The sequence below is a fragment of the Aedes albopictus genome, chromosome 2, assembly GCF_035046485.1.
Source record: "Aedes albopictus strain Foshan chromosome 2, AalbF5, whole genome shotgun sequence".
Taxonomy (NCBI): domain Eukaryota; kingdom Metazoa; phylum Arthropoda; class Insecta; order Diptera; family Culicidae; genus Aedes; species Aedes albopictus.
Window position 1 is genome coordinate 331275993 of NC_085137.1, and position 24543 is coordinate 331300535.

The following is a 24543-nucleotide window of genomic DNA, read 5'->3' on the forward strand; positions in this document are numbered from 1 at the left end:
TCACATATACCAATCAACTCAGCTCGACGAATTGAGGTGATGTCTGTATGTGTGTATGTATGTGTGTATGTATGTGTGTGTGTATGTGTGTGTGTGTACAAACAAACTCACATCACTTTTTGGCAGTAAACTTCAACCGATTTTAATGACCGACGGTTTATTCGACGCGGAATCTGGTCCCATTGTTTCCTATTGAAAATGGTTCGGATCGGTCCAGCCGTTCCGGAGTTATGGCCATTTAGGTGTTCCGGAACGGTACCCCAGGAAGGGACCAGATATGAAAATGCATCAAACCTATGCATGCGACACATCAAACCACGGCATTTTCGATAACCTGTTGAGCGGTAAGCAGAAAAATAGTCTAAGACCATATCTGAACCGGTAGTGTTCCGGAACCGGTTCCGGGTGTCCCGCCGGAAGTGGCAAATATCAAAGTTAACCAAACCCATGCATGAGACACATCAAACCACGGCATTTTCGCTAACCTGATGAGCGGTAAGCAGGAAAATAGTCTCAGACCATATCTGAACCGGTAGTGTTCCCGAACCGGTTCTGGGCGTCCCGCTGGAAGTGGCCAAATATACAATTGTACCAAACCCATGCAAGCGACACATCAAACCACGGCATTTTAGATGACCTGATGGACAATCAGCAGGAAAATCATCTTAGACCATATCTGAACCGGTAGTGTTCCGGAACCGGTTCTAGGCGTTCCACTGGAAGTGGCCAAAAATACAATTGAACCAAACCCAAGTAACCGAAAGTTCAGATAAAAGGGTACTTTATAAGCTGAACAGCTTGTTCGAGGTTGCTCATTAGCCTTCTAAGCAGCTTCATTTTTAAGTAATTTTGGAACTTGAAAGTTCACATAAGCACGCTGGATAGCCTCTAAGCAACTTCTGACAGAACTTTGACAAAATTTATGCAGAAACAAAAATATGTGTTTTTCAGAATCACAGCCCTGTTGGTGGGTTTGTGATTCACGTCTGGAAATTGCTTCTGATAATTAAAATTTTTACACATGTCGCTGCTATGTAGATTTGAACTGGATCCTCCTGCGTGATAACCTGCCGACTTACCGCTGCGCTGCTGAAGACACTTGACAAAGTCAAGCTAACTTCACTACTGTACAAATGTGCAAAACTAGCTGCCGACAGAAAATCGATTCAAATCAGACTTTACCTGCTGTCCACTGGTAGAGCATAGGGTTCTCACGCAGCGACTATCGGTTCGAATCCGATAGGCGGCAATTTTTTTTGCTTAAGCCTAGTATTCATTTATTTGATACTTTCATATTTGTCTTTTATTCGTGTATGCTTAAAAAGTTGTTTTCTGTAAAAGAAATAAATTTAATCTTCATTGAAACACAATGCTATTGAACTGAACTTCTATGAACTTGAAAGTTCCGATAAAGTTCCGACATAGCATCTTAAGCAGCTTTAAAGTTCCGCGAAGTTCAGATAAAGTTCCGAATAGAACTTTCTGGCTGCTTAAGAGGCCAACAATTAGTCTTGCCGGAACTTGTGACGGAAGTTCCAGCAAGGCTCATCGTTAGCCTTTTAAGCAGCCAGAAAGTTCCGTTTGGAACTCTATCTGAACTTCGCGGAACTTGAAAGTGCATTTTGTCATGGGAAGCGGAACTTTTGGTTACTTGGGAACCCATGCATGCGACACATCAAACCACGGCATTTTTGATGACCTGATGGATAATGAGCAGGAAAACCATCTCAGACCATATCTGAACCAGTAGTGTTCCGGAACCCGTTCCGGGGTTCCCGCCGAAGTGGTTAAATCTGAAAGGAAAACAAACCCGGACATGCGTCACATCAAATAGCGGCTTTTGATATTACCTAATGAACGGCCAGCAAGTGTTTCGGAATCGGTTTTGGCCGGAAGAGGCCAAATGTAAAAGTAAACCAAAGCCAGGCATGTGACACATCAAATCGTGGCTTTTGCGATAACCTGATGCACAGTTAGCTAGAAAATAGCCTTACGTCTCACTAAAGACAACTGGTAGTGTTCCGGAATTGGTTCTGAGAGTCCCATCGAAATTGTCAAACCCTGCATGTGACACCTTCAATTTGCAGCGTTTTTGGTTAACCGATGAGCAGTTGACAAGACAATAATGTTAGGCCATATTTGGTTCAGCCGGTAGTTACCCGGAATCAGATCCGGGTAGTCAAATGTAAAATTTAACCAAACCCATGGATGCGGTACATCAAATCACGACCAGTCTTGTGAACATTCGACACTTTTCACTACCTTCATTTCGTTGCCGCAGTCGGGTGTTAGTCGGCTTTGTTACATTCGTGCGCTATCGTTACCTCTTACCTACACACAACACGAGCAGTAGAACGAAGATCAATAAACATAAGAAAGGGTCAAATCAATGTCATCTGACACGATGACATGTGTCTAATTTTAGCTTTACGCATAGATTTTCAGCCAATTCCGATTATGAATGTTAATATTGACGAATTTCGCCCCAAATCGTATTCGGAGTTGGCAGCACCCTCTCAGATTACAATGAAACTTTCTGGGTATGTACACCAAGACTAGATAAGCCACTTTGCATACTTAGTTTCTTCAAAATTTATCTGGACTGATTTTTGAAAAGGGCTAAACTTTTTTTATGGATTTTTTAAAAATGTTATAATCACAAAATGACTACTCCTACAAAAAAAGTGTTGTATGGGTGATTATCACAAAATTAGTCAAATTTTAAGAAAAAAATACTGAAAAAAATCCAAAATGAGCCCTGCACTGATAAAAAATCATTTCTAAAAATTCAAAGTTGATTTAAAAAAAACACCATTTTTGATTTTGATGAAATTTTGTCTCAAGACAGGTAATTATGTTCCCTACCAACCGTCCATACATCACAAGATGGGCACTTTTAAGGAAAAAAAATTTTTCTAACAAAAACTTTTTCATGTCCAAATTATTATTTTTTCAGTGTCTTTTTTTAAAAACAAACTAAACCAGTGAAGGTTATCTAGTAATCTCAAAATGCAATGAAACTTATTGTGTCATATGCGACAATGCAATGCACCCATATTCACGCAGCAGCACTCTAGAAGTACGAAACAATATACAATTAGAACACGCATTTCATACGTGCTGCTGTAATTTCTACCCAAACGTTTCTACCCCATGTTCTTACCTAATATTAGGTAAGGCTATTTATTAGATTCGAACTACCTAATCGAAAAAAAAAAAACAAATCAAGAGTTGTACCTAAAGCAAATATGAACAAAACAAGAAAATGAATCGGTATCATTCAACGTGTTACTTCTCTTTGGTTATTAAAGGCAGTTCTGAAAAGTAATGGATCAATCGTATAAATCAAAATTCAACAAATTCAAGTGCAGTGCAAAAATAAACAATCCAAAGTGCAACCGTCATAATCTACGGGGCATGTCATTAAGATTGATAGATAAAATTCATTCCATGGGATATACACATGAAATCGACGAATCGATGAGTATTTGTGAGTCATGTCGTGGATTGATAAGTCACAACAGAAGCCCGAATACGAAAAAACGCTGATCGAATGGAAACGACGAAACTATGCAACCATCATTTAGTGGGCAGCAACATCATGATGTTCCAGAACCAGAACCGTCAACGAGTGGTCAACAAATCGAACATGAGCTGGGTAAGTAAGCCTTCAACGTGTTAGCTTCTTTTATACAACTCATTTTGCAGGTCGTTGCAAAATTACATTTTTCAGTATTCTTCGTATTTATCCAACCCGGCAAGCCTCGTTGGATAAATATACTACTTGTGCGAAAAAAAAAATCATTTTTGCAACTCGTTGCATAAATAACTATCATTAACTTTCCACTGCATTCATTATTATATTGTTCACCTTAACTTTTATCTTACAGATATGGTACCATCTATTCTACCATTGGAGTCAATTCCGTCAACAGATCAACTACAGGGTCCCCATAATATTGAGAAGTTTAATACCATTGCTGAAACATTGAGTTTATCGCCAATCTTATCTAGAAACATGAGAAGTATGGAATATCGCATAAACAAATCATTGCAGATTACGAAAGCAGTTCGAAAAAATATCTTCGGAATAGATTCAACGGATGTTGGCAAAGTGGAGGCGTATGACGAGATAATTATGCAGTTAAAGGATAAGTTCAATCACCCTACAACTGACAGAAGCGAACAGATTAAAATACTATCTGTACTTCCTAAGTCTTGGTCGGTAAATAAAATCACAAGAGAGTTTAACGCACCAATGTATATGGCGAGGCAGGTGAAGGATCTTGTTTATGAACAGGGTATTCTTTGTACCACCGAAAACAGAAGGGGGCATGGTATTGATGACGATACAAAACAAATAGTAATAATAATAGAGAATTTTTTGATGATAATGATATCAGCAAGCCAATGCCAGGAACAAATGATTTTGTTTCTGAGGTTCGAAATGGAAAAAAACAACAAGTTCAAAAACGACTTTTGATGATGTCGCTCAAAGAGGCTTATATGATTTTTGTAGATATGTACAAAACTGTGAATATTGGTTTCACAGTATTTACACAGTTGCGACCAAAGCATTGTATTTTACTTGATTCTACTGGTATACATAATGTATGCATATGTACTATTCATGAAAATGTAAATTTAATGTTCAACAGTATAACAATTGTGTCACAAGATGAAATAATACAAAAAATGCTTTGCGATATTTCCACCAGAACAGATAATTGCTTTTTCCGTGCTTGTGAAAAGTGTGCTTGTAATGAACACATTGAAGAGGAACTTACATTGATATTAGAATCAAATGACAAAGAAGAGATTATATTTCAGCAGTGGTTGAATACTGATCGCTGTAATTTAGAAACGATTATTAAACCTGTTGATGAATTTGTTCCGTATCTTGTTGATAAAATGGTGACAAACTTATAACACACAACTTTATTCATAAACAACAATCATCATTTCTCAGAAATAAAAAAGATACAAAAGATGATGAAATTCTTGCGATTTGTGATTTCTCTGAAAACTATTCATTCATAATTCAAAACGCTGCTCAAGGATATCATTGGAACAACTCGCAAGCAACAATACACCCATTTGAAATTTACTATATGAAAGATAATAAACTTGTAAATGTTAGCATCATTATCATATCGGAAGTAATGGCTCACGATACAGTTGCGGTCCAGTTGTTCATCTCAAAAATGATAGGTTTTATGAAACAATTAACGAACTTTTCTAAAATTTATTTTATGTCTGATGGGGCAGCATCACAATACAAAAATAAGAAGAACTTTGCTAGTCTATGTAGATTCCAGTCAAAGCATGCATTAAGAGCAGAATGGCATTTTTTTGCAACGTCCCACGGTAAAGGTCCATGTGATGCTATTGGTGGCACTCTCAAGCGAATGGCAAAGAGAGCAAGTCTTGCTCGAGATTATGGAAATACCATAACAACTCCACGAGAGTTATATAACTGGGCAGTTGTACAGACAGATAAAAATATAACTAAATTAAATTTCTGTTACGTATCCACTGAACAGTACATTAAAATGTCAGAAGATCTCGAAGATATATATAATAACGCCAAAACAATACCAGGCACTCAGAAATTCCATAGTTTTTGCCTATTCCTGGCGACAAAGTAAAGGCAAACAGGTATTCTAATTCAGAAGATGAACCAAAAATATTTAGTATGATCGGAAAAAAATAGAAAAGAACATGTTTGAAATTGGCTCTAAGACACATATATATATATTTGAAAAATTCATAATTATAAATAATTGTATATTTAAAAGTGCACTTCAATACATATTGCGATCAAACATTACATTTCCTAAGAAAATACATTTGTAATATTTTGAAGTTTTTTATGTAGATATAGGAAAACCCTTCCAAATGATTGAATAAATAACACAAAATCTCCTAGAAAATTGAGTTTCATTGGATTCTGGGATTGTTATGGCCTTCATACGTGAAGTGCATTCGTTTGACATTTTTGTTTCGAACAGTAGTTTGATTGCTTGTGTTGCGAATGTCGGAGACAAAGGAGGCCGAATATCGACGAAAAGGTTCAAATGACTGTGATCTCTAATAAGACTGATCACGACTTATCGACAACCTGATGGAAAAATAGGGTCAGACCACATTAGATTCCCGGTAGTGTTGCGGGTTCAGCTGTGGCTTCGAAAGTGGTTAGAAGCAAAAGTGCGATATATCAAATCGCGGTGATTAGGTAAAGGTGAATAAATAGCAATAAAATATTCTCAGACCATAATTGGGACAACCGGTAGTGTCATGGTCCATGACTCATGGAATCAGATCCGGCTATCCCACCGGAAATTACCAAATATAAAAATGAACCAAACCCATACATACGACACATCAGATCGCAGATTTTTTGATAATCTCGTTTCTTAGGTGCAAAACATTCTGGGACGGCGAAGTGACATCTGTTTGTTGACAGTTATTCTTAGTTACAAACGATTTTTCAATCTAGTGTGCATTACAAACTGATTCTTGAATTCGATCTCTCCCTATCTCGATGGTCCCTTCAATATCGAGCTGTAGAGAGTCAACTGTATATGCGAACAAAATATAGACAAAACTAAAGCGATCTCATCAAATCGTACCATTTCAGATTCCTAAGGTGTAAATTTATAGCAGGATGGGTCAACGTTGAATGGAAAAATAATAATTTGATCGCGTCTAAAGAAGATGGTGGCTGTTTTAAGGAATTTTGAGCTCTAAAACCACATAAAATAAGTGTATTTGGTATAGGAAATATTTTCGGAGTCCACCAGAGTATCCAAGATAGCGGTCCAAAGTCCAAGATAATGGCCCAGTGTTCAAGTTAGTGCCTAATTTATAGGATTTTTAATTCTTGCATTATGGGCATATTTTGAATGAAAATATGTCCAGAATTCAAATTTTTTTCAAACCCAAGCTGTACGCTGTTTTACAAGGTCTGCAATATGACTATAGTTTGAATGGGGAAGAATGCCGGTCTTCGTCAAAACTGGTAACCAGAAAATCATAAACGACATGCCAAAATTCAATACGGCGACTATTTTATGTAATTGTAGGTGCAGAGTCCAAAAATGAATACCAGAACATCCAAGATGGTGTCTCAATGTTCAAGATGGCGGTTTTTTAAGTTGGGGTAGATATCCGGAGTCATAAAATGATGACCGGAAAATCTAAAATGACGTTTCAAAATTTTGCGGCTTCATGACACTTGTTTGGTTTGAGTTTTGGATCGTTGTCTTATATTTTCTGAATATTGGATGTTATGCTAATATAAAATGTATCCATATTGAGTAGACTTAGCAAGCAGTTTTCATTTTGTATTTATGTCAATGTCATCAACATGTCGCTCGAGTTTTGTTGAAAGGATATTTTAAAGCACGAGAAAGGCACCATCACCGCTAGGTGGATTAATTAGGGTTTTTTTAAATATTGTCAACATTTCTTTCATGCAGTATAAACTTTCTGCTATTAACTGCGAAATTTAAGCTCACCATTACAAATTATAACTGATATGAAAACAGTGCAAAACATATGTGGAAAAATGAGTGATGAGAACCAAGAAAAATCTACAAAATCATTGATTATTCTATACTAACTATATCGTTTTCGAATCCGAAACTTCTCAGCCATTTCCGTATAATTTCCCGAGGAAAGTTTGCTGAAGAAATGTGTAATTTTCAAAATACTAACTTCTTAAGTACTTCACTTAAATAAATAGAACGCTGGGTGGAGATGGGTTAATCATGCCTTTTCACATTCAGCCCATAATATCCAACCCCAACCTACTATATGGTTTTATTTACACCCATGGGTGACTCCCAACCTGACCAACCCATCCACAGTGCAACCATCGACCGCCACCAACTTTCTTCCGCTTTGGTGCATTCAAATGAGACAAAGCTGCTTTTCCCATTCGCAACCAGGCTGACGATCAAAGATACATAGCATAGCCTAGCCACCCCCTATATTTTCATCCACCTAAACATCCGCGCAGTTGAGCTCCCAACCACACGGGTGGAGCCACATTCATCCCTCAACCATCGGCAAAAAGCAAAATACTGCGACCCTTCCAAACTGAACCACTAACCCTCGATAGCTACACAACACAATGTTTCATTTCGCAGAACTGTGATGTGCAACTGCAAACGGAGATCGAGGTGCTGAAGAGTGCCCTTGCCGATAAGCACTCGCAACTGCTGGCCATGGAGAACGCCTGCCTGCAGGAAAGTGACCGACAGGTCGAACTGGAGGACAGTATCATCGCGTGGCAGGACAAATACGAACGGCTGTACGAGTCGCACAAACGGGTGCAAAAGGTGAATCAAAATCTGGAGGATAAGCTGCTCAAGCTGGTCGATAGGAATTCCGGTGAACGGGCACAGCTGACGAGCGACGTGGCAACGCTGAGCGTACGGCTGGCACAGGCCAACTATAACATCCAGAACCTGAAGCGGGAAATCGTAAGTATCATTCTGTGTTTTTGCTTGTTTGATTCAAAGATTTATTTCTGGTACAGATGTTTTCCATTATTTCGAATGATAAAGATTGGTTTTCTGAAAATCACGTTTCTCACTAAAGCAGAAGACTAAAGTTTTTCCTATGTTTAGCAATAATCAAAGTTCTCTTATCCATGCTGTGTTAGCCGTCATGCACACTGCATTAAAGTTTAAATCGATTTTCCCATGTCCTATTTACATGTTATTAGGCGCTGCCGTCCGTCCAACATACGGGCAAAGAAAGTGAGTGTGTTGCTCCAAAGAATCTTTCTCCTTTGAACCAGACCAGGAGGAGACCAGACTTTCCATTTGAACTCATTTTCACAGCAAAGGATCACAGCACGACCCCAAAAGAAGAAAATACAAGCGGAAACATGTATAGTTCAAAGATGGAACAATACACAACATGCTGAGACAGAAGGCGACACCATGCCTGGGGGCAACATACATTTGCTGTGTCCGATTAAACGGAATCGATTGTGATTTTAGACCAGGAATTCCCAACCTTTTTGAGGTGGCGACCCCCTTTAAGCATTCTCAAAACATCTGCGGCCCAATGAAAATTTTTAGAAAAAAAAATGAATTAAATGAACGACACCGAGTTTTTTGGGTACAGTGATGTAGCCAGGATTTTTTTTGTGAGAGGGATTTTCGACGATCAATGATACATTTTTTTATTCGGCTTATTTCCTAAACAATGATGTCATGTACATTCAATTTGAGTCGTAGCTGAAAAATAGCGGCGCAGCCGAAAATTTTTTCTTCTGAAGACGTTTTATACTGAAAATTTGTTCCTCAAATTGTGGCTTTTGGGGGTGGCGGTATACAAAAATGAAAATTGGTATAATTTGCACAAAATAGAATAAAAATTTAACAATTTTTTGGTAACATTGCGGCCCCCCTGGACTGGCTTCACGGCCCCCCAGGGGGCCGCGGACCACCGGTTGGGAACCCGTGTTTTAGACAAAGGTTTTGCAGCGTTCGAAAAAATACGATAGAACCATTTAGTGTTGATAGCTCTTTTTAATTATTCGTTTAAATTTTAAATCTCATTAGCTTGCAATCAGAGCAGAATAAAACTCAACCTACTTTTATTGAGTTTGGTCGGTTCTAAGAGATATCTGTTTTGGTTCTGAGTCGAAACTGCACCTTTGCACAATCTGTAAAGAGTTTGTGCATTTTCAATGTTAATCTGATGAGTTCCGTTTTTCAATTTGTAAATTAAATTCAGTGTTGATAATGACAACCTACGAATAATTTATTGTACAAAAGTTTCGGGTTTCCACAGGACAGACTCCATTATCCGGAGTCACGTTCTAGAATTTCTCAAACATTTATCCAGTGTTGCGGATTTATAGCGAGAGACCCTTTGAGAAATCACCTCGCTCAATAGAGTCACGTTGTCTATGGCTGTCCGGAGAAAACAATGTAGGTAGATGTGACAGCTTGACAATGATATAACTACTCCGAAATCAACAACAAACTACATGCTACAACAACGTGTTGAACTAATGAAATTGTTGAAGATTATCGTTTATAAAAAGACATAAAATCAAGTGAATTGATAATTTAGTTAAAAACTATTTGTTATTACAGTTGAATTCACTATTTATAGGTTCGTGTAAATTATTGTACTGGATTTAGTCCTAGTGAATTTCAAAGCAACTAAATTGAACTAACAGTTTATAAACATGTTTATTAGCCTATTTTTCTAGCCATACGGATTGTTTCCATACCTGCGGAATTTGTTATTTATCGCTACGTTACCGCCATAGTAAGCGTATGTCATACAATATTGAAAATTATATTACTTAGATGAACTAAAATTATCCATATAGGTAACCTCACAATTAGCAAGGGCAAGGGCAAACTGAACTCGTATCGTACCTTCTAATAAGGAAAACTAATTTGTAAGTTAACAAACACATGAATTGATGATGATTCTAACAATAAATTTCTTTTAGTCGAGTTAACGGACTAGCCAGCCGAACTGCGAAACAGTTTTCTTAACAAGCTCGAAAATTACGAGACGGTTCGAGGGGCCTGGACCTAGAGAGCGAACTAGAGAGTGACGATGTCGACCGTCGACCAGGGTTGCAAAGCATGCAACCGACCGAGTCATGTTGAGGACATGGTCGCATGTGACATCTGCGGTACGTGGTTTCATTTCACCTGTGCAGGTGTGAAAGCATCAATTTGCGACAAACCATGGCGGTGCGGATACTGCTCCAGTAGAGCTTCCAGTGTTAGCGGTTCTAAAAGCTCAATCCGTACTAGCAGTTCGTGTGCTCAGATGCGCTTAAGACAGCTTGAAGAGTCCAAAGCTTTGGACGATAGGCTGATGCAGCAACAAGCGGAACGTGAACGTGCATATCTAGCTCAGAAGCACCAGCTGGAAGCTGAGATAGAGACAGCAAAGTCCATTTGTGGAAGTGGCAGAAGCGCCAGAAGCCTCCGAAGTCATCGTAGCCATCGAAGTCATGTTCAGTTGTGGATTAACCAGTCGCAAGAAACACCGGAGAAACAACCAGACGACTGCCTCGCTGCTACGACCTCCACTCCTATCATTTCATCTGGGAATGTCGTTTTGGAAGTACCATGTCGAAATGACACCGTCGTCCATCACCAGAACGCCCACCAACCAATGATCCCAGCATCCCCGTCTGTTGTCCCAGTGGTGTCTGCGGTTACGAGCGACCAATGCCAACAGCAACCGACAATGCCAAGACAAAAGGGTATTCTCATGAATAACCCTCGATATCAACATACAGCGTTTCAGACAGTGCAGGACGACATGCCGCATTCTTCAGCAGCGCAACAAGTCACCTTTCATGATGCGTTCGGGCAACATCCACCAGGTCAGTCTACACTGCGGCTCCAACCGACAAATCAGACAGAGATTCAGGAGTCAGCGGCGTTCTATCAGCAACCTATAGTGGAAAGTTCATCCCGTACAAACGTTCAGTACGAAGGACCGATTAATGCGGCAGCTAGGAACGCTCAACGATCGTCGCACCAGCAAGTCCAGAGGCAATCGACTTCATCGATGCATTACGCTGCTTCAATTCCCGACATCTCACGTCGGGTCAGTAATCCGGCTCGGACAACGGTGGGCTATATTCAGGATTCTGCGGCACAGACAGGCTCATATGGGCAGTGGAATCCAAATGGAAATGTAGGGTACATGAGCGATCAACAGCATGTCACTCCGAGGAATCAATTCCCGTTTATCGCGTCAACGAATGCTTCGTGCCAACCGAACAATATTCATCCATCTTACTATAGTGGGTGGCCTTCTGCCAATTTATCTCTTCTGCCACCAGTCAGTCTAGCTCAACCTGTTAGGCAAGTGCCGCAAGTTTCGTCCGGATTAGAGGAGACATCGAACCTCCCAGAGAGAGTACAATTACCGGTAGGCGTGCTGACTACGCAGCAGCTGGCGGCACGGCAAGTAGTGTCCAGGGAACTGCCTAAGTTTTCCGGAGATCCGCTGGAATGGCCCATGTTCATCAATGCTTTTGAATCCACAACGGCAATGTGTGGAATTCAGCCAGATGAAAATCTTGCTAGATTGCAGAAGAGCTTGGTTGGAAGCGCTCGCGACAAAGTGCAGAGCATATTAACCTTGCCTGCAGCCATTCCCGAGATCATCGAGACCCTACGAGACGAATGCGGGAGGCCTGAACAACTAATGCATTGCTTGCTAGCGAAGATAAGGAATGCTCCTCCGCCAAACTCCAACAGGTTGGACACGTTGATTACGTTTGGTCGCGAGGTTAAAAATCTGGTAACATACGTGGAAGGAGCAAGGCTTCAGAATCACTTATCGAATCCCATGTTACTGGCTGAGCTAGTTGGGAAGCTGCCTCCCAATCTTCGTCTAGATTGGGGACTTCATACACAACGAATTCCGGAAGCAACACTTAAAGCCTTCAGCGACTATGTATCATCCATAAAGATGGCTGCCTGCCACGTATCGCTGCCCACCGAAATAAGCCATCAGGAAGCAAGTTACCACAAGGGCAGAAAAAGGGAAAAGGGAGGCTTTGTGAACGCGCACACCGTTGAAGAAGCGAAGGGCACAACAAATTCAAAAAAATCCGAAGCATCTACAGATCCTAGGCCATGTCATGCGTGCAGCAAAATGGACCACAGAATCCGAAATTGTCAGAAGTTCTCGAGTTTCAATCTGGATCAGAGGAAACGGCTTGTGGAGCAGTTCAAGCTCTGCCATCAGTGCTTGGGATGTCATGGCAAATGGCCCTGTCGATCCAAGCAGGTATGTGGAGTCGACGGATGCACAGACACCCATAATAAACTGCTACATCCATCAAAACGCTCGTCAGCGAATGTGGAAGTACCCGCGTCAACTGGCTTGGTTTCTACACACTGCTTCAACCGAACCAGTGCACTCTTCAAGATACTGCCAGTTGTCCTCTATAATGAAGGAAAAACCGTTTCCACCTATGCGTTTCTGGATGACGGATCAGACCTTACCCTTCTGGAGAACACCGTCGCTGAAGAACTTGGTTTGACAGGGGAAATAATGCCGCTCTGCTTACAGTGGACGGGAAATGTCACCCGAAAGGAGTCGACATCGGAGAAAGTGCGGTTGCATATACCCGGTGTAAACGAGCAATCGAAATACGTCATGTCAGACGTGCGTACCGTGGCCAGCCTTGATCTACCAAACCAAAGTCTCGCATTCGATGAATTGGCCAAACAATATCCGTACCTACGAGGGATTCCTGTCAACAACTTCTCTGAGGCAGTTCCTAGGATATTGATAGGATTAGCTCATGCTAAGTTGACACTGACGTTGGACAAACGAGAGCGCCGAAGCGGTGAACCAATCGCCGCGAAGACCCGGCTTGGGTGGACAATATTTGGTGGAGGCGGGGCGAAAGTTCAGGGGCCTCAGCGGGTAATGGTCCATACCTGTAATTGCTCACCGGATACGAAACTGCATGAGCTGGTGAAGGATTATTTCGCCGTTGAAAATATGGGAGTGCATGCGGTGCAAACCCTAGAATCGCCAGAAGACCAACGTGCGAGGCAGATCTTACAACAAACCACCAAGCGTACTCAGTCTGGCAGGTTCGAGTGCGGTCTTCTATGGAAAAACGATACTGTTGATTTACCGGATAGTTACAAGATGGCTGAACGACGGTTGGTTTGCCTTGAGAAGCGGCTTGGGAAAGAACCCGCTCTGAAAAAAAAGTAGAGGAACAAATTGGCGAGTATCTCGAACGCGGCTACGCTCACGAGGCGACAAAAGGCGAGTTGTGCAATTTGGAATCTCATCCGGTGTGGTATCTACCACTCGGAGTCGTACAAAATCCACGCAAACCAGGTAAAGTACGACTTGTTTGGGATGCAGCAGCCCGCGTAGGAGACATATCGCTGAACGCCATGTTGCTAGCAGGGCCAGATCTGTTGACACCGCTATTGAAAGTGATGTCTGGATTCCGACAACGACAATTTGCAGTCGTTGGAGATGTGCGACAGATGTTCCACCAGATTCTGGTTAGACCATCCGATAAACAAGCACTACGATTCCTGTTCCGGTCAGACCCAAACGACCCACCGACAGTCTACGTTATGGACGTTGTAATTTTCGGCGCCTCGTGCTCGCCGTGCATTGCTCAACACGTGAAAAATCTCAATGCAGCTGAGTATGTGCAACAATATCCCGAGGCAGCAGCAGCAGTGATTAACAATACGTACGTCGATGATTTCTTGGACAGTAGGGACACCATTGAAGAAACGGTTCAGATAGTAGCCGAGGTACGTTGGATCCACAGCAAGGCTGGTTTTGAAGTCAGAAACTGGCAGTCTAACTCCGATGAAGTTCTACAACGGGTCGGGGTGGATGTCAACGAAGCGACGAAGTACTTTTCGGTAGACACGGCAACAGTTTCCGAACGTGTCTTGGGTATGACGTGGATTCCCACAGATGACATGTTTATATTTACTACGCAGTTCCACAAAGATCTTCAACCTTTGTTGTCAGGAGATGTGATACCCACTAAGCGGCAAGTTCTCAGGGTAGTCATGAGTCATTTTGACCCTCTTGGCATCGTGGCTACCTACACAGTACATGGCAAAATACTGGTTCAAGATATTTGGAGGTCAGCAGTGAAGTGGGATGAGCCTATAACTGGAGAAAATTTCAAAAGTTGGCAACGTTGGGTGAAGTTACTGCCAAGGTTGTTGGAGGTTCGGGTTGCAAGATGCTATTTTCCGGGCTACAATCCTATAAGCTACCGATCATTGGAAGTGCATGTATTTGTCGATGCTGGTGAGATGGCGTGCTGTGCTACGGCATACTTCAGAATAATCGACAGTAGAGTAGCACGCTGCGCCCTTGTAGCGGCTAAGACAAAAGTTACTCCATTAAAACCACAGTCAGTTCCACGCAACGAGCTGAATGCCGCAGTAATCGGTACAAGGCTTCTAAAGAGCATTGAAGAGAGCCATACAATACCGATCCAACAAAAGTATATGTGGTCCGATTCTACTACCGTGTTGGCTTGGTTGAGGGCCGATCCACGGAAGTATCGGCAGTATGTAGCCTTCAGAGTAGGCGAAATTCTTTCGATGACACATGTAAATGAGTGGCACTACGTCCCATCTAGTTTGAACGTCGCTGACAAAGGAACTAAATGGGGATCCGGACCATGCTTTGACCCAACAAGCCCATGGTTCAGCGGACCACATTTCCTTTGTAGACCCAATACTGAATGGCCAAACCAGAAGATTGCACTACCAGAATCTCTAGAAGAAGTCCGATCCGTTTATCATCATGAAGTTATGTCGGACTATTCATTCAACTACCTGAAGTACTCTAGATGGGAAGACTTGTTAAAAAATTTGGCCTACCTGTATCATTTCATCCATCGCTGTAAGGCAGCGGTAAGAAATACGACTCGTGAAAGGTCAGTTATATTGGAGCAGCGCGACTACACAGCAGCCGAAGCATGCCTGTGGAGAATGGTGCAACAGCAAGTATACAGTGGAGAATTAACCGTTCTGAATCAAAATGCTCAGTTACCAAAAGACGAACAAAAGCCTTTAAAGAAACAAAGTACCCTTGCGAAGCTGTCGCCGTTTATTGACGAAGATGGAGTGCTACGAATGGATAGTCGACTTAACAAGGCAACTGCGTATTACGCATACAGCTTTCGTAATCCAGTGATCATTCCGAGAGGACATCATGTTACTGAATTGTTGATTCAAAAATACCATCAACGCTACGGACATGCACACGTTGATATAGTTGTAAACGAGCTGCAACAGCGGTATCATATTCCCAAGATACGTTTTGTGGTCAAATCCGTAGTGAAGAAATGCATGTGGTGTAGAGTTTATCGAGTGAAAGCGCAGACACCACGAATGGCAGCACTTCCACATCCAAGAGTCACACCGTACGTCAGGCCATTTACGTTCACAGGATTGGACTACTTCGGACCGTTGATCGTCAAACGAGGCAGGAGCAACGAGAAGAGATGGGTAGCTTTATTTACCTGCCTTACGGTACGCGCGGTACACATTGAAGTTGTCCATTCTTTATCAACTGATTCCTGCAAGAAGGCAATACGGCGTTTCATTGCTAGGCGAGGCTCACCGCAGCAGATCTACAGCGACAATGGCACTAATTTCAAAGGAGCAGCACGTGAGCTCGCAGAAGAGATCAAAGCTATTAATCGCGATGTCGCATCTACATTCACTAACGCTGAGACTGAATGGTTATTCAACCCACCGTCCGCCCCTCACATGGGGGGCGTATGGGAACGAAAAGTACGGTCTATAAAGGACGCTCTGAAGTCACTATGTCACAAAGATCGCCTCAACGACGAAGAACTAGCAACCTTTCTGGCAGAGGCAGAAATGATAGTGAACTCTCACCCTCTTACGTTCGTTCCTGTCGATAATCCTATGGAAGAAGTTGTGACTCCAAACAACTTTCTATTGATGAGTTCAAGTGGGGCGAACGTGGCAGCAAGAATACCAGTGGATCAAGATATCTCGCTTAAGAGTAATCAGAAGCTCATGAACCACCTTTTGGACCAGTTTTGGAAGCGTTGGATCCAGGGATACTTGCCTACAATTGCCAGGCGAACAAAATGGTTCAACGATACCCGCCCGTTACAAGAAGGTGACCCAGTTATCATCGTAGACGAAGCAGTCCGCAACGGGTGGTTACGTGGTCGAGTTGTTAAGGTATACCAAGGACACGATACTCAGGTGAGGAAGGTCGACGTTCAGACTTCTTCCGGAATACTTCAGCGGCCTGCCGTCAAGGTAGCTCTGCTGGACATCCAGGGTAAGGCCAACCCAGGGTAAGGCATTACGGGTCGGGGTGTTGCGGATTTATAGCGAGAGACCCTTTGAGAAATCACCTCGCTCAATAGAGTCACGTTGTCTATGGCTGTCCGGAGAAAACAATGTAGGTAGATGTGACAGCTTGACAATGATATAACTACTCCGAAATCAACAACAAACTACATGCTACAACAACGTGTTGAACTAATGAAATTGTTGAAGATTATCGTTTATAAAAAGACATAAAATCAAGTGAATTGATAATTTAGTTAAAAACTATTTGTTATTACAGTTGAATTCACTATTTATAGGTTCGTGTAAATTATTGTACTGGATTTAGTCCTAGTGAATTTCAAAGCAACTAAATTGAACTAACAGTTTATAAACATGTTTATTAGCCTATTTTTCTAGCCATACGGATTGTTTCCATACCTGCGGAATTTGTTATTTATCGCTACGTTACCGCCATAGTAAGCGTATGTCATACAATATTGAAAATTATATTACTTAGATGAACTAAAATTATCCATATAGGTAACCTCACAATTAGCAAGGGCAAGGGCAAACTGAACTCGTATCGTACCTTCTAATAAGGAAAACTAATTTGTAAGTTAACAAACACATGAATTGATGATGATTCTAACAATAAATTTCTTTTAGTCGAGTTGACGGACTAGCCAGCCGAACTGCGAAACAGTTTTCTTAACATCCAGCATTAACGAAATTCTGCACAAAGATGAAATTTCGACACTTACACTACATTCTGTTCGTTACATATATGTTTGGAAAATTTGGGAATAAGACTCTGGATAATGGAGTCCTGCCTGTATATCCAATGCGTTTAACGCGCTTTTCAAAGTGCGGCCAGCCAGATTACTCCCAGTGGTGCAATTGAGGTCTACAGCCATTAAATTTATGGCTTCATTTGTGCAGCTTGTCGTTACGACCGACAACCCTGAGGCATTACTAGTAATGGAAGAAGACTATTGCTTTCCCCACTGTAAATGCTTAACTGAGGAACATTTGCATTCCACCAATGAGATAAACGTCGATTCTAACTTACAATTCCTGGAAGAAACACTAGATTCAATCCTAGACTGCAATGGATAAGCAGACATTTATAGTCAAAGGATGAGCGAGCAACGGCAATACGATGGGTTAAAAACTAAATTATGTTTACTCTCCCCACCGCTTAACATTCACATAGAATTTGCTATTAATAATGAGAATCCCATAAAAATTTAGAGAAAAATCTTAAAATGAACCAGATTATCAAACAACTTGTTGAGGACTCATCCTTTTCCTATCAAGCTGATGACGAAACTGTCGATTACAATTTTCTCAATTACTCCGTCAACTATCATGTCACGACATTGGTGTCGCACTGTCTAGCCAGCAAGTCGTAATGGAGAGACTAGGGGAAAATCGGTTGGAGTGATTTGACGTATTTACCATAGGCGAGGATATTTCAATCCGTGCCAGCTATAGCAGCACAACCGCGAATATAGCTCTTTGTTTAGGTTGGCTGGAAAGGTGCTGCAACGATTGGTACGGTGTGGAAAAAAAACATTAGACTCATTTATAAGTTGTAAATCAAACATGTGCATGTAGATAGGTATACTTATAAATTGTTGAATGTAGTGTCTGATGAAAGAGTCTCAATTTAGTCATGTAAATAAGGGATCATCTTTAAATACGTCAGCCCTCTCCTATTCATGTATACTTAACCTTCACAGTACCAGGTGCCAACATCAAAAGTTTAAAAATCTGTAACTTTGTCAAATTTCATCCGATTTTGATAAAAATTTTACAGAAAATCACAAATGAGTTGAATTTTAGACATATGCTATGGAACCATAAAAGTTCACCGTTGTTCCGGATTTAGGCCGGAAAAACCTGGGGTACCCTAGGTACCGAAACAGGGATTTTTTGAGAAAAACACTCGAAAACGTGTTGAAATTCGCAACAAATCGATTAATTTCAAATCTTTATTCAAGCACACCTGTACATGCACGGTTCTGCGACAGTAGAACATGTTCCGGCCGCGTAACAGGCCGGAACCGGTTCCGGTAGGGACCCAAAGGGGACACTTTTTGAATTTCACAGAACCACATCGTTCGACGGCTCAAAATTCATGATTTTTCATGTGGATCTCAATAAACATAGTACCGATGTCCAACAAAGGATCTGGCCACTTCCGGATATTCCGGAACCGGTTCCGGTAGGGTCCCAAAGCGGACACTTTCTGAATTTCACAGATCCACATCGTTCGACGGCTTAAAATTCATGATGTTTTATCTAGAATCCAATAGCCAGAGTGCCAGTGATCAAAAAAAGATTTGGCCACTTCCGGATATTCCGGAACCGGTTCCGGTAAGAACCAAAAGAGGACACTTTCTGAATTTCAAAGAACAACATCGTTCGACGGTTCAAAATTCATGATTTTTCATCTGGATGCCAATAGACATAGTGCCGATGGCCAATAATTGATCTAGCCACTTCCTGTATATTCCGGAACCGGTTCCGGTAGGGACCCAAAGGGGACACTTTCTGAGTTTCACAGAACCACATCGTTCGACGGCTCAAAATTCATGATTTTTCATCTGGATGTCAATAGCCATAGTGCTGATGTTCGACAATGGTTCTGGCCACTTCCGGATATTCCGGAACCGGTTCCGGTAGGGACCCAAAAGGGACACTTTCTGAATTTCACAGAACCACATCGTTCGACGGCTCAAATTTCATGATTTTTGCCTTTCTCGTACACTAAGTGTACTGGAAAGGCTATATGTTCACTCCAAAAATGACTTTTTGATAGAGCCCGGAGGGTCAAATCACAAATACCAATCGACTCAGCTCGACGAATTGAGGTGATGTCTGTGTGTGTGTATGTGTGTGTGTATGTGTGTGCGTGTATGTGTGTGTGTGTCTGTATGTGTGTGTACAAAAAAAACTCACATCACTTTTTGTCAGTAAACCTCATCCGATTTCAATGACCGACGGTTCATTCGACGCGGAATCTGGTCCCATTGTTTGCTATTGAAAATGGTTCGGATCGGTTCAGCCGTTCCGGAGATATGGCCACTTAGGTGTTCCGGAACGGTACCTCAGGAAGGGACCAGATATGAAAATGCATCAAACCTATGCATGCGACACATCAAACCACGGCATTTTCGATAACCTGATGAGCGGTAAGCAGAAAAATAGTCTAAGACCATATCTGAACCGGTAGTGTTCCGGAACCGGTTCCGGGTGTCCCGGCGGAAGTGGCAAATATCAAAGTGAACCAAACCCATGCATGCGACACATCAAACCACGGAATTTTCGATGACCTGATGGACAATGAGCAGGAAAACCATCTCAGACCATATCTGAACCGGTAGTGTTCCGGAACCGGTTCTAGGCGTCCCGCTGGAAGTGGCCAAATATACAATTGAACCAAACCCAAGCATGCGGCACATCAAACCACGGCATTTTCGATGACCTGAGGAAAATGAGCAGGAAAATCATCTCAGACCATATCTGAACCGGTAGTGTTCCGGAACCGGTTCTAGGCGTTCCACTGGAAGTGGTCAAAAATACAATTGAACCAAACCCATGCATGCGACACATTAAACCACGGCATTTTCGATGACCTGATGGACAATGAGCAGGAAAACCATCTCAGACCATATCTGAACCGGTAGTGTTCCGGAACCGGTTCTAGGCGTCCCGCTGGAAGTGGCCAAATATACAAGTAAACCAAACCCATGCATGCGACACATCAAACCACGGAATTTTCGATGACCTGATGGACAATGAGCAGGAAAACCATCTCAGACCATATCTGAACCGGTAGTGTTCCGGAACCGGTTCTAGTCGTCCCGCTGGAAGTGGCCAAATATACAGGGGATGGCCAAAATGTTTGGGATAGGCAACTTTTTTTCTCCCACAAAAAAAATCAACATGCTGTAACTTTTCATAGAGTGCATCAAAAAATCTCAAATTTTGACTGTTTGTCAACCTATTATATGTGCATCATTGGTACAAATTTGGGCTCGATTGATTAATCTTTCGCAAAGTTAGAACCGTTCGGGTAAAACACTATTTTTCAGACAACTCATTTTTGAGCTGTCATATCTCGGAAACCAGTGAACCGAATTGAATAAATTTTTAAACGTTTATCAACAATATATTGATACTTAATACGACGTTATAAAATGTAATATTTTGTCACGGCTTATTAAGTTATACCGGGTTAAAATTTTTACCCATATAGAGGAAAATAAGTCAAATTTATAATACCACACAAAAATTATTAAATGTGTTCTTTTTTCAATCTAAATAGGCTCTAATATATCTAATTAGAGATAATTTGAGAACAGAAGTGGAAAATCTTTGGATATCAACACTAAAATTTATTGACATTGATGTGAAAAAAATACATTTTTTCGAGAAAAATCCAAAAAGTGTCAATCCTTGATAACTTTTTTCAACGTTTAAAAAGTACCTATGTTTTAATAGTTTGTGAAGCATTTACATATTGTTAGTGTACGTTCAAAATTTCATTCAATTCGGTTCACTGGTTTCCGAGATATGACAGCTCAAAAATGAGATGCCTGAAAAATAGTGTTTTACCCAAACGGTTCTAACTTTGCGAAAGATGAATCAATCAAGCCCAAATTTGTACCAATGATGCACATATAATATGTTGACAAACAGTCAAAATTTGAGATTTTTTGATGCGCTCTATGAAAAGTTATAGCATGTTGAACTTTTTTGTGAGAGAAAAAAAAGTTGCCTATCCCAAACATTTTGGCCATCCCCTGTACAATTGAACCAAACTCATGCATGCGGCACATCAAACCACGGCATTTTCGATGACCTGATGGATAATGAGCAGGAAAATCATCTCAGACCATATCTGAACCGGTAGTGTTCCGGAACCGGTTCTAGGCGTCCCGCTGGAAGTGGCCAAATATACAAGTAAACCAAACCCATGCATGCGACACATCAAACCACGGCATTTTCGATAACCTGATGAGCGGTAAGCAGGAAAATAGTCTCAGATAATATCTGAACCGGTAGTGTTCCGAAACCGGTTCTAGGCGTCCCGCTGGAAGTGGCCAAATATACAATTGAACCAAACCCATACATGCGACACATCAAACCACGGCATTTTCGATGACCTGATGGACAATGCGCAGGAAAACCATCTCAGACCATATCTGAACCAGTAGTGTTCCGGAACCCGTTCCGGGGTTCCCGCCGAAGTGGTTAAATCTGAAACAGAAACAAACCCGTACATGCGTCACATCAAATAGCGGCTTTTTAGATTACCTAATGAACAGCCAGCAAGTGTTTCGGAATCGGTTTTGAGTGGCCGGAAGAGGCCAAATGTAAAAGTAAACCAAATCCAGGCATGTGACAAATGAATACCAGAACATCCAAGATGATGTCTCAATGTTCAAGATGGCGGTTAGTTTAGTTGAGGTAGATATCCGGAGTCATAAAATGATGACCGGAAAATCTAAAATGACGTTTCAAAATTTTGCGGATTCATGACACTTGTTTGGTTTGAGTTTTGGATCGTTGTCTTATATTTTCTGAATATTGGATGTTATGCCAATATAAAATGTATCCATATTGAGTAGATTTAGCAAGCAGTTTTCATTTTGTATTTATGTCAATGTCATCAACATGTCGCTCAAGTTTTGTTGAAAGGATATTTTAAAGCACGAGAAAGGCACCATCACCGCTAGGTGGATTAATTAGGATTTTTTTTATCTAGAAGCCAATAGTCTTGGTTCTGGTCACTTCCAGATATCCCGGAACCGGTGCCGGTAGGGACCCAAACGCTACACTTTCTGTATTTCACAGAACCACATCGTTCGACTCAAAGTTCATAATTTTTCATCTGGATATCAATATGCATAGTGCCGACTGCGGACAATGGATCTGGCCACTTCCGGATATTCCAGGAACGGTTTCGGTAGGGACCTAATGAGGACACTATCAGAATTTCACGTAAGCCTCTAGTTCGATGTTGTCAAAATTCATGATTTTTGATCTAGTAGCTAATAGTCGTAGAGCCAATCATCAAACATGGTTTTGGCCACTACCGGATGTTCCAGAACCTGTGCCAGTAGGGATCCAAAAGGAACACTTTCAGATTTTACGTAACCTCATCATTCAACGGTTCAAAATACATGATTTCTCATCTGAGTATCAATAGGCATAGCATAGCACGATGGAAAATAATTGATTTGACCACTTCCGAATATTCCAGAAACTAAGCCAAACTCAAACGAATCTGAAGTGGATTTCCAGCAAGAATACGAAGAGATATTCATGAAGGAGCTTTAGAGAAATTCTGAAAAAATCCCTATAAAAAATCTCAGCCTGAATTTCTATTGGAATTCATAGTTACAGTAGAGACTGCTGCATGAATCCCATATAAAATATAACATGAATCCCAGCCAGAATTTTAAGAGATAAACTCTAAGAGGGGAACTCCTGGAGGAATTTTTGGAGAAATCTCTGCAGGTATCACATGAGGATTTTTATGAAGAAGGCAGACATTCTTGCGATTTTCCAAGCGGAATTGGTGTTGAATTTTTTTGGAAAATGTCTGTAAAAATCACAGAGGGAACTTCCCTAGAAGAAATACTGAAGGCATTCTTATAGAAATCCGTGAAGAAATGCCAAGGAGATCTCTTGTAGGAATCCATAGAAAAATCTTTAAAAAATCCACTTGACGTGTCTCAATAAATGCCTGATGGGAGATTCTTTATGAGAGTGCTCCTCCAGAGGCTTCTCCAAATATTCCTACACAAATCCGTACTGTGATTGTAAAATTGTTCCTGTGATTGTTCCCAAAGGATTCCATCAGGTCATCCAAGTGCATTCCACCAGAAATTCCTGAATAAATACCAGCAGCATTCCTGCAGAAATTTGTCATGATGATTTCCGCAAGGATACTTAATTATCAAGTGGTTCACTAATCAAGCTAGATTCTGAAATTTAAAAAAAATCTGGATTATACTTATTGCAATTTTTTTTTAATTTCTGCAGGAATGGATGCTTTTTTTGTAGGAATCCCATCTATAATTACATAGGGAATTACAGCAACAATATCTGGATGAGCTCTAGTATCGCTCAAGGAATTTGTCCAATATTTCTCATGTGATTCCAGGGATTTATCAAAGGACTCCACCAGGAAATCTTTTTGGGATTTATCCATATTGAGATGCAGGCTCTGTTCCACTGAGAGTGTTATTCCAATAAGAAAAAACAACAGAAGGAGGTAAATTTCATCACAAAGAATAACTAAGTAGAACGCATGAAAATTACTAAAAAAATCCCTAGGAAATGTTATAACAAAAAAATAATAATTTCAAGGGATCATCCACAAAAAACGACACAATTCTGGAAATTGAGCACTCGGTGGCCATATCCAATAACTTCTAAACAGTTTAAAACTGTTGATAATCATGGTGGAGGAGTAAATTTTAATGGACATAGAGTGAATTTAATTGCGAATGTATGTGGAAAATACGCTGTGTACCAAAAAAAAAAAAACAACAACCATTTTTATAAGAATATGGCCCAGTGACCCACCAGAATAAATCCGGCCACAGGGACCATTCCGAAGTTCTCTGTTCACTTTCACAAATTAGAAATATGTATGTACGAGTAAACTGTAGAAAATATA

At 41.0% G+C, this 24543-nt stretch overlaps 1 protein-coding gene across 2 annotated transcripts in view; it reads left to right on the forward strand.

The window, feature by feature from the left end:
* LOC109426354 (tight junction-associated protein 1) overlaps positions 1-24543 on the forward strand; it is a 99298-nt gene that overhangs the window by 43305 nt on the left and 31450 nt on the right. For both annotated transcript variants that reach the window (XM_062852527.1, XM_062852528.1), the window contains exon 2: positions 8154-8489. In XM_062852527.1, the coding sequence (XP_062708511.1) occupies positions 8154-8489 (336 nt within the window). The remainder of the gene's footprint in view (positions 1-8153; positions 8490-24543) is intronic.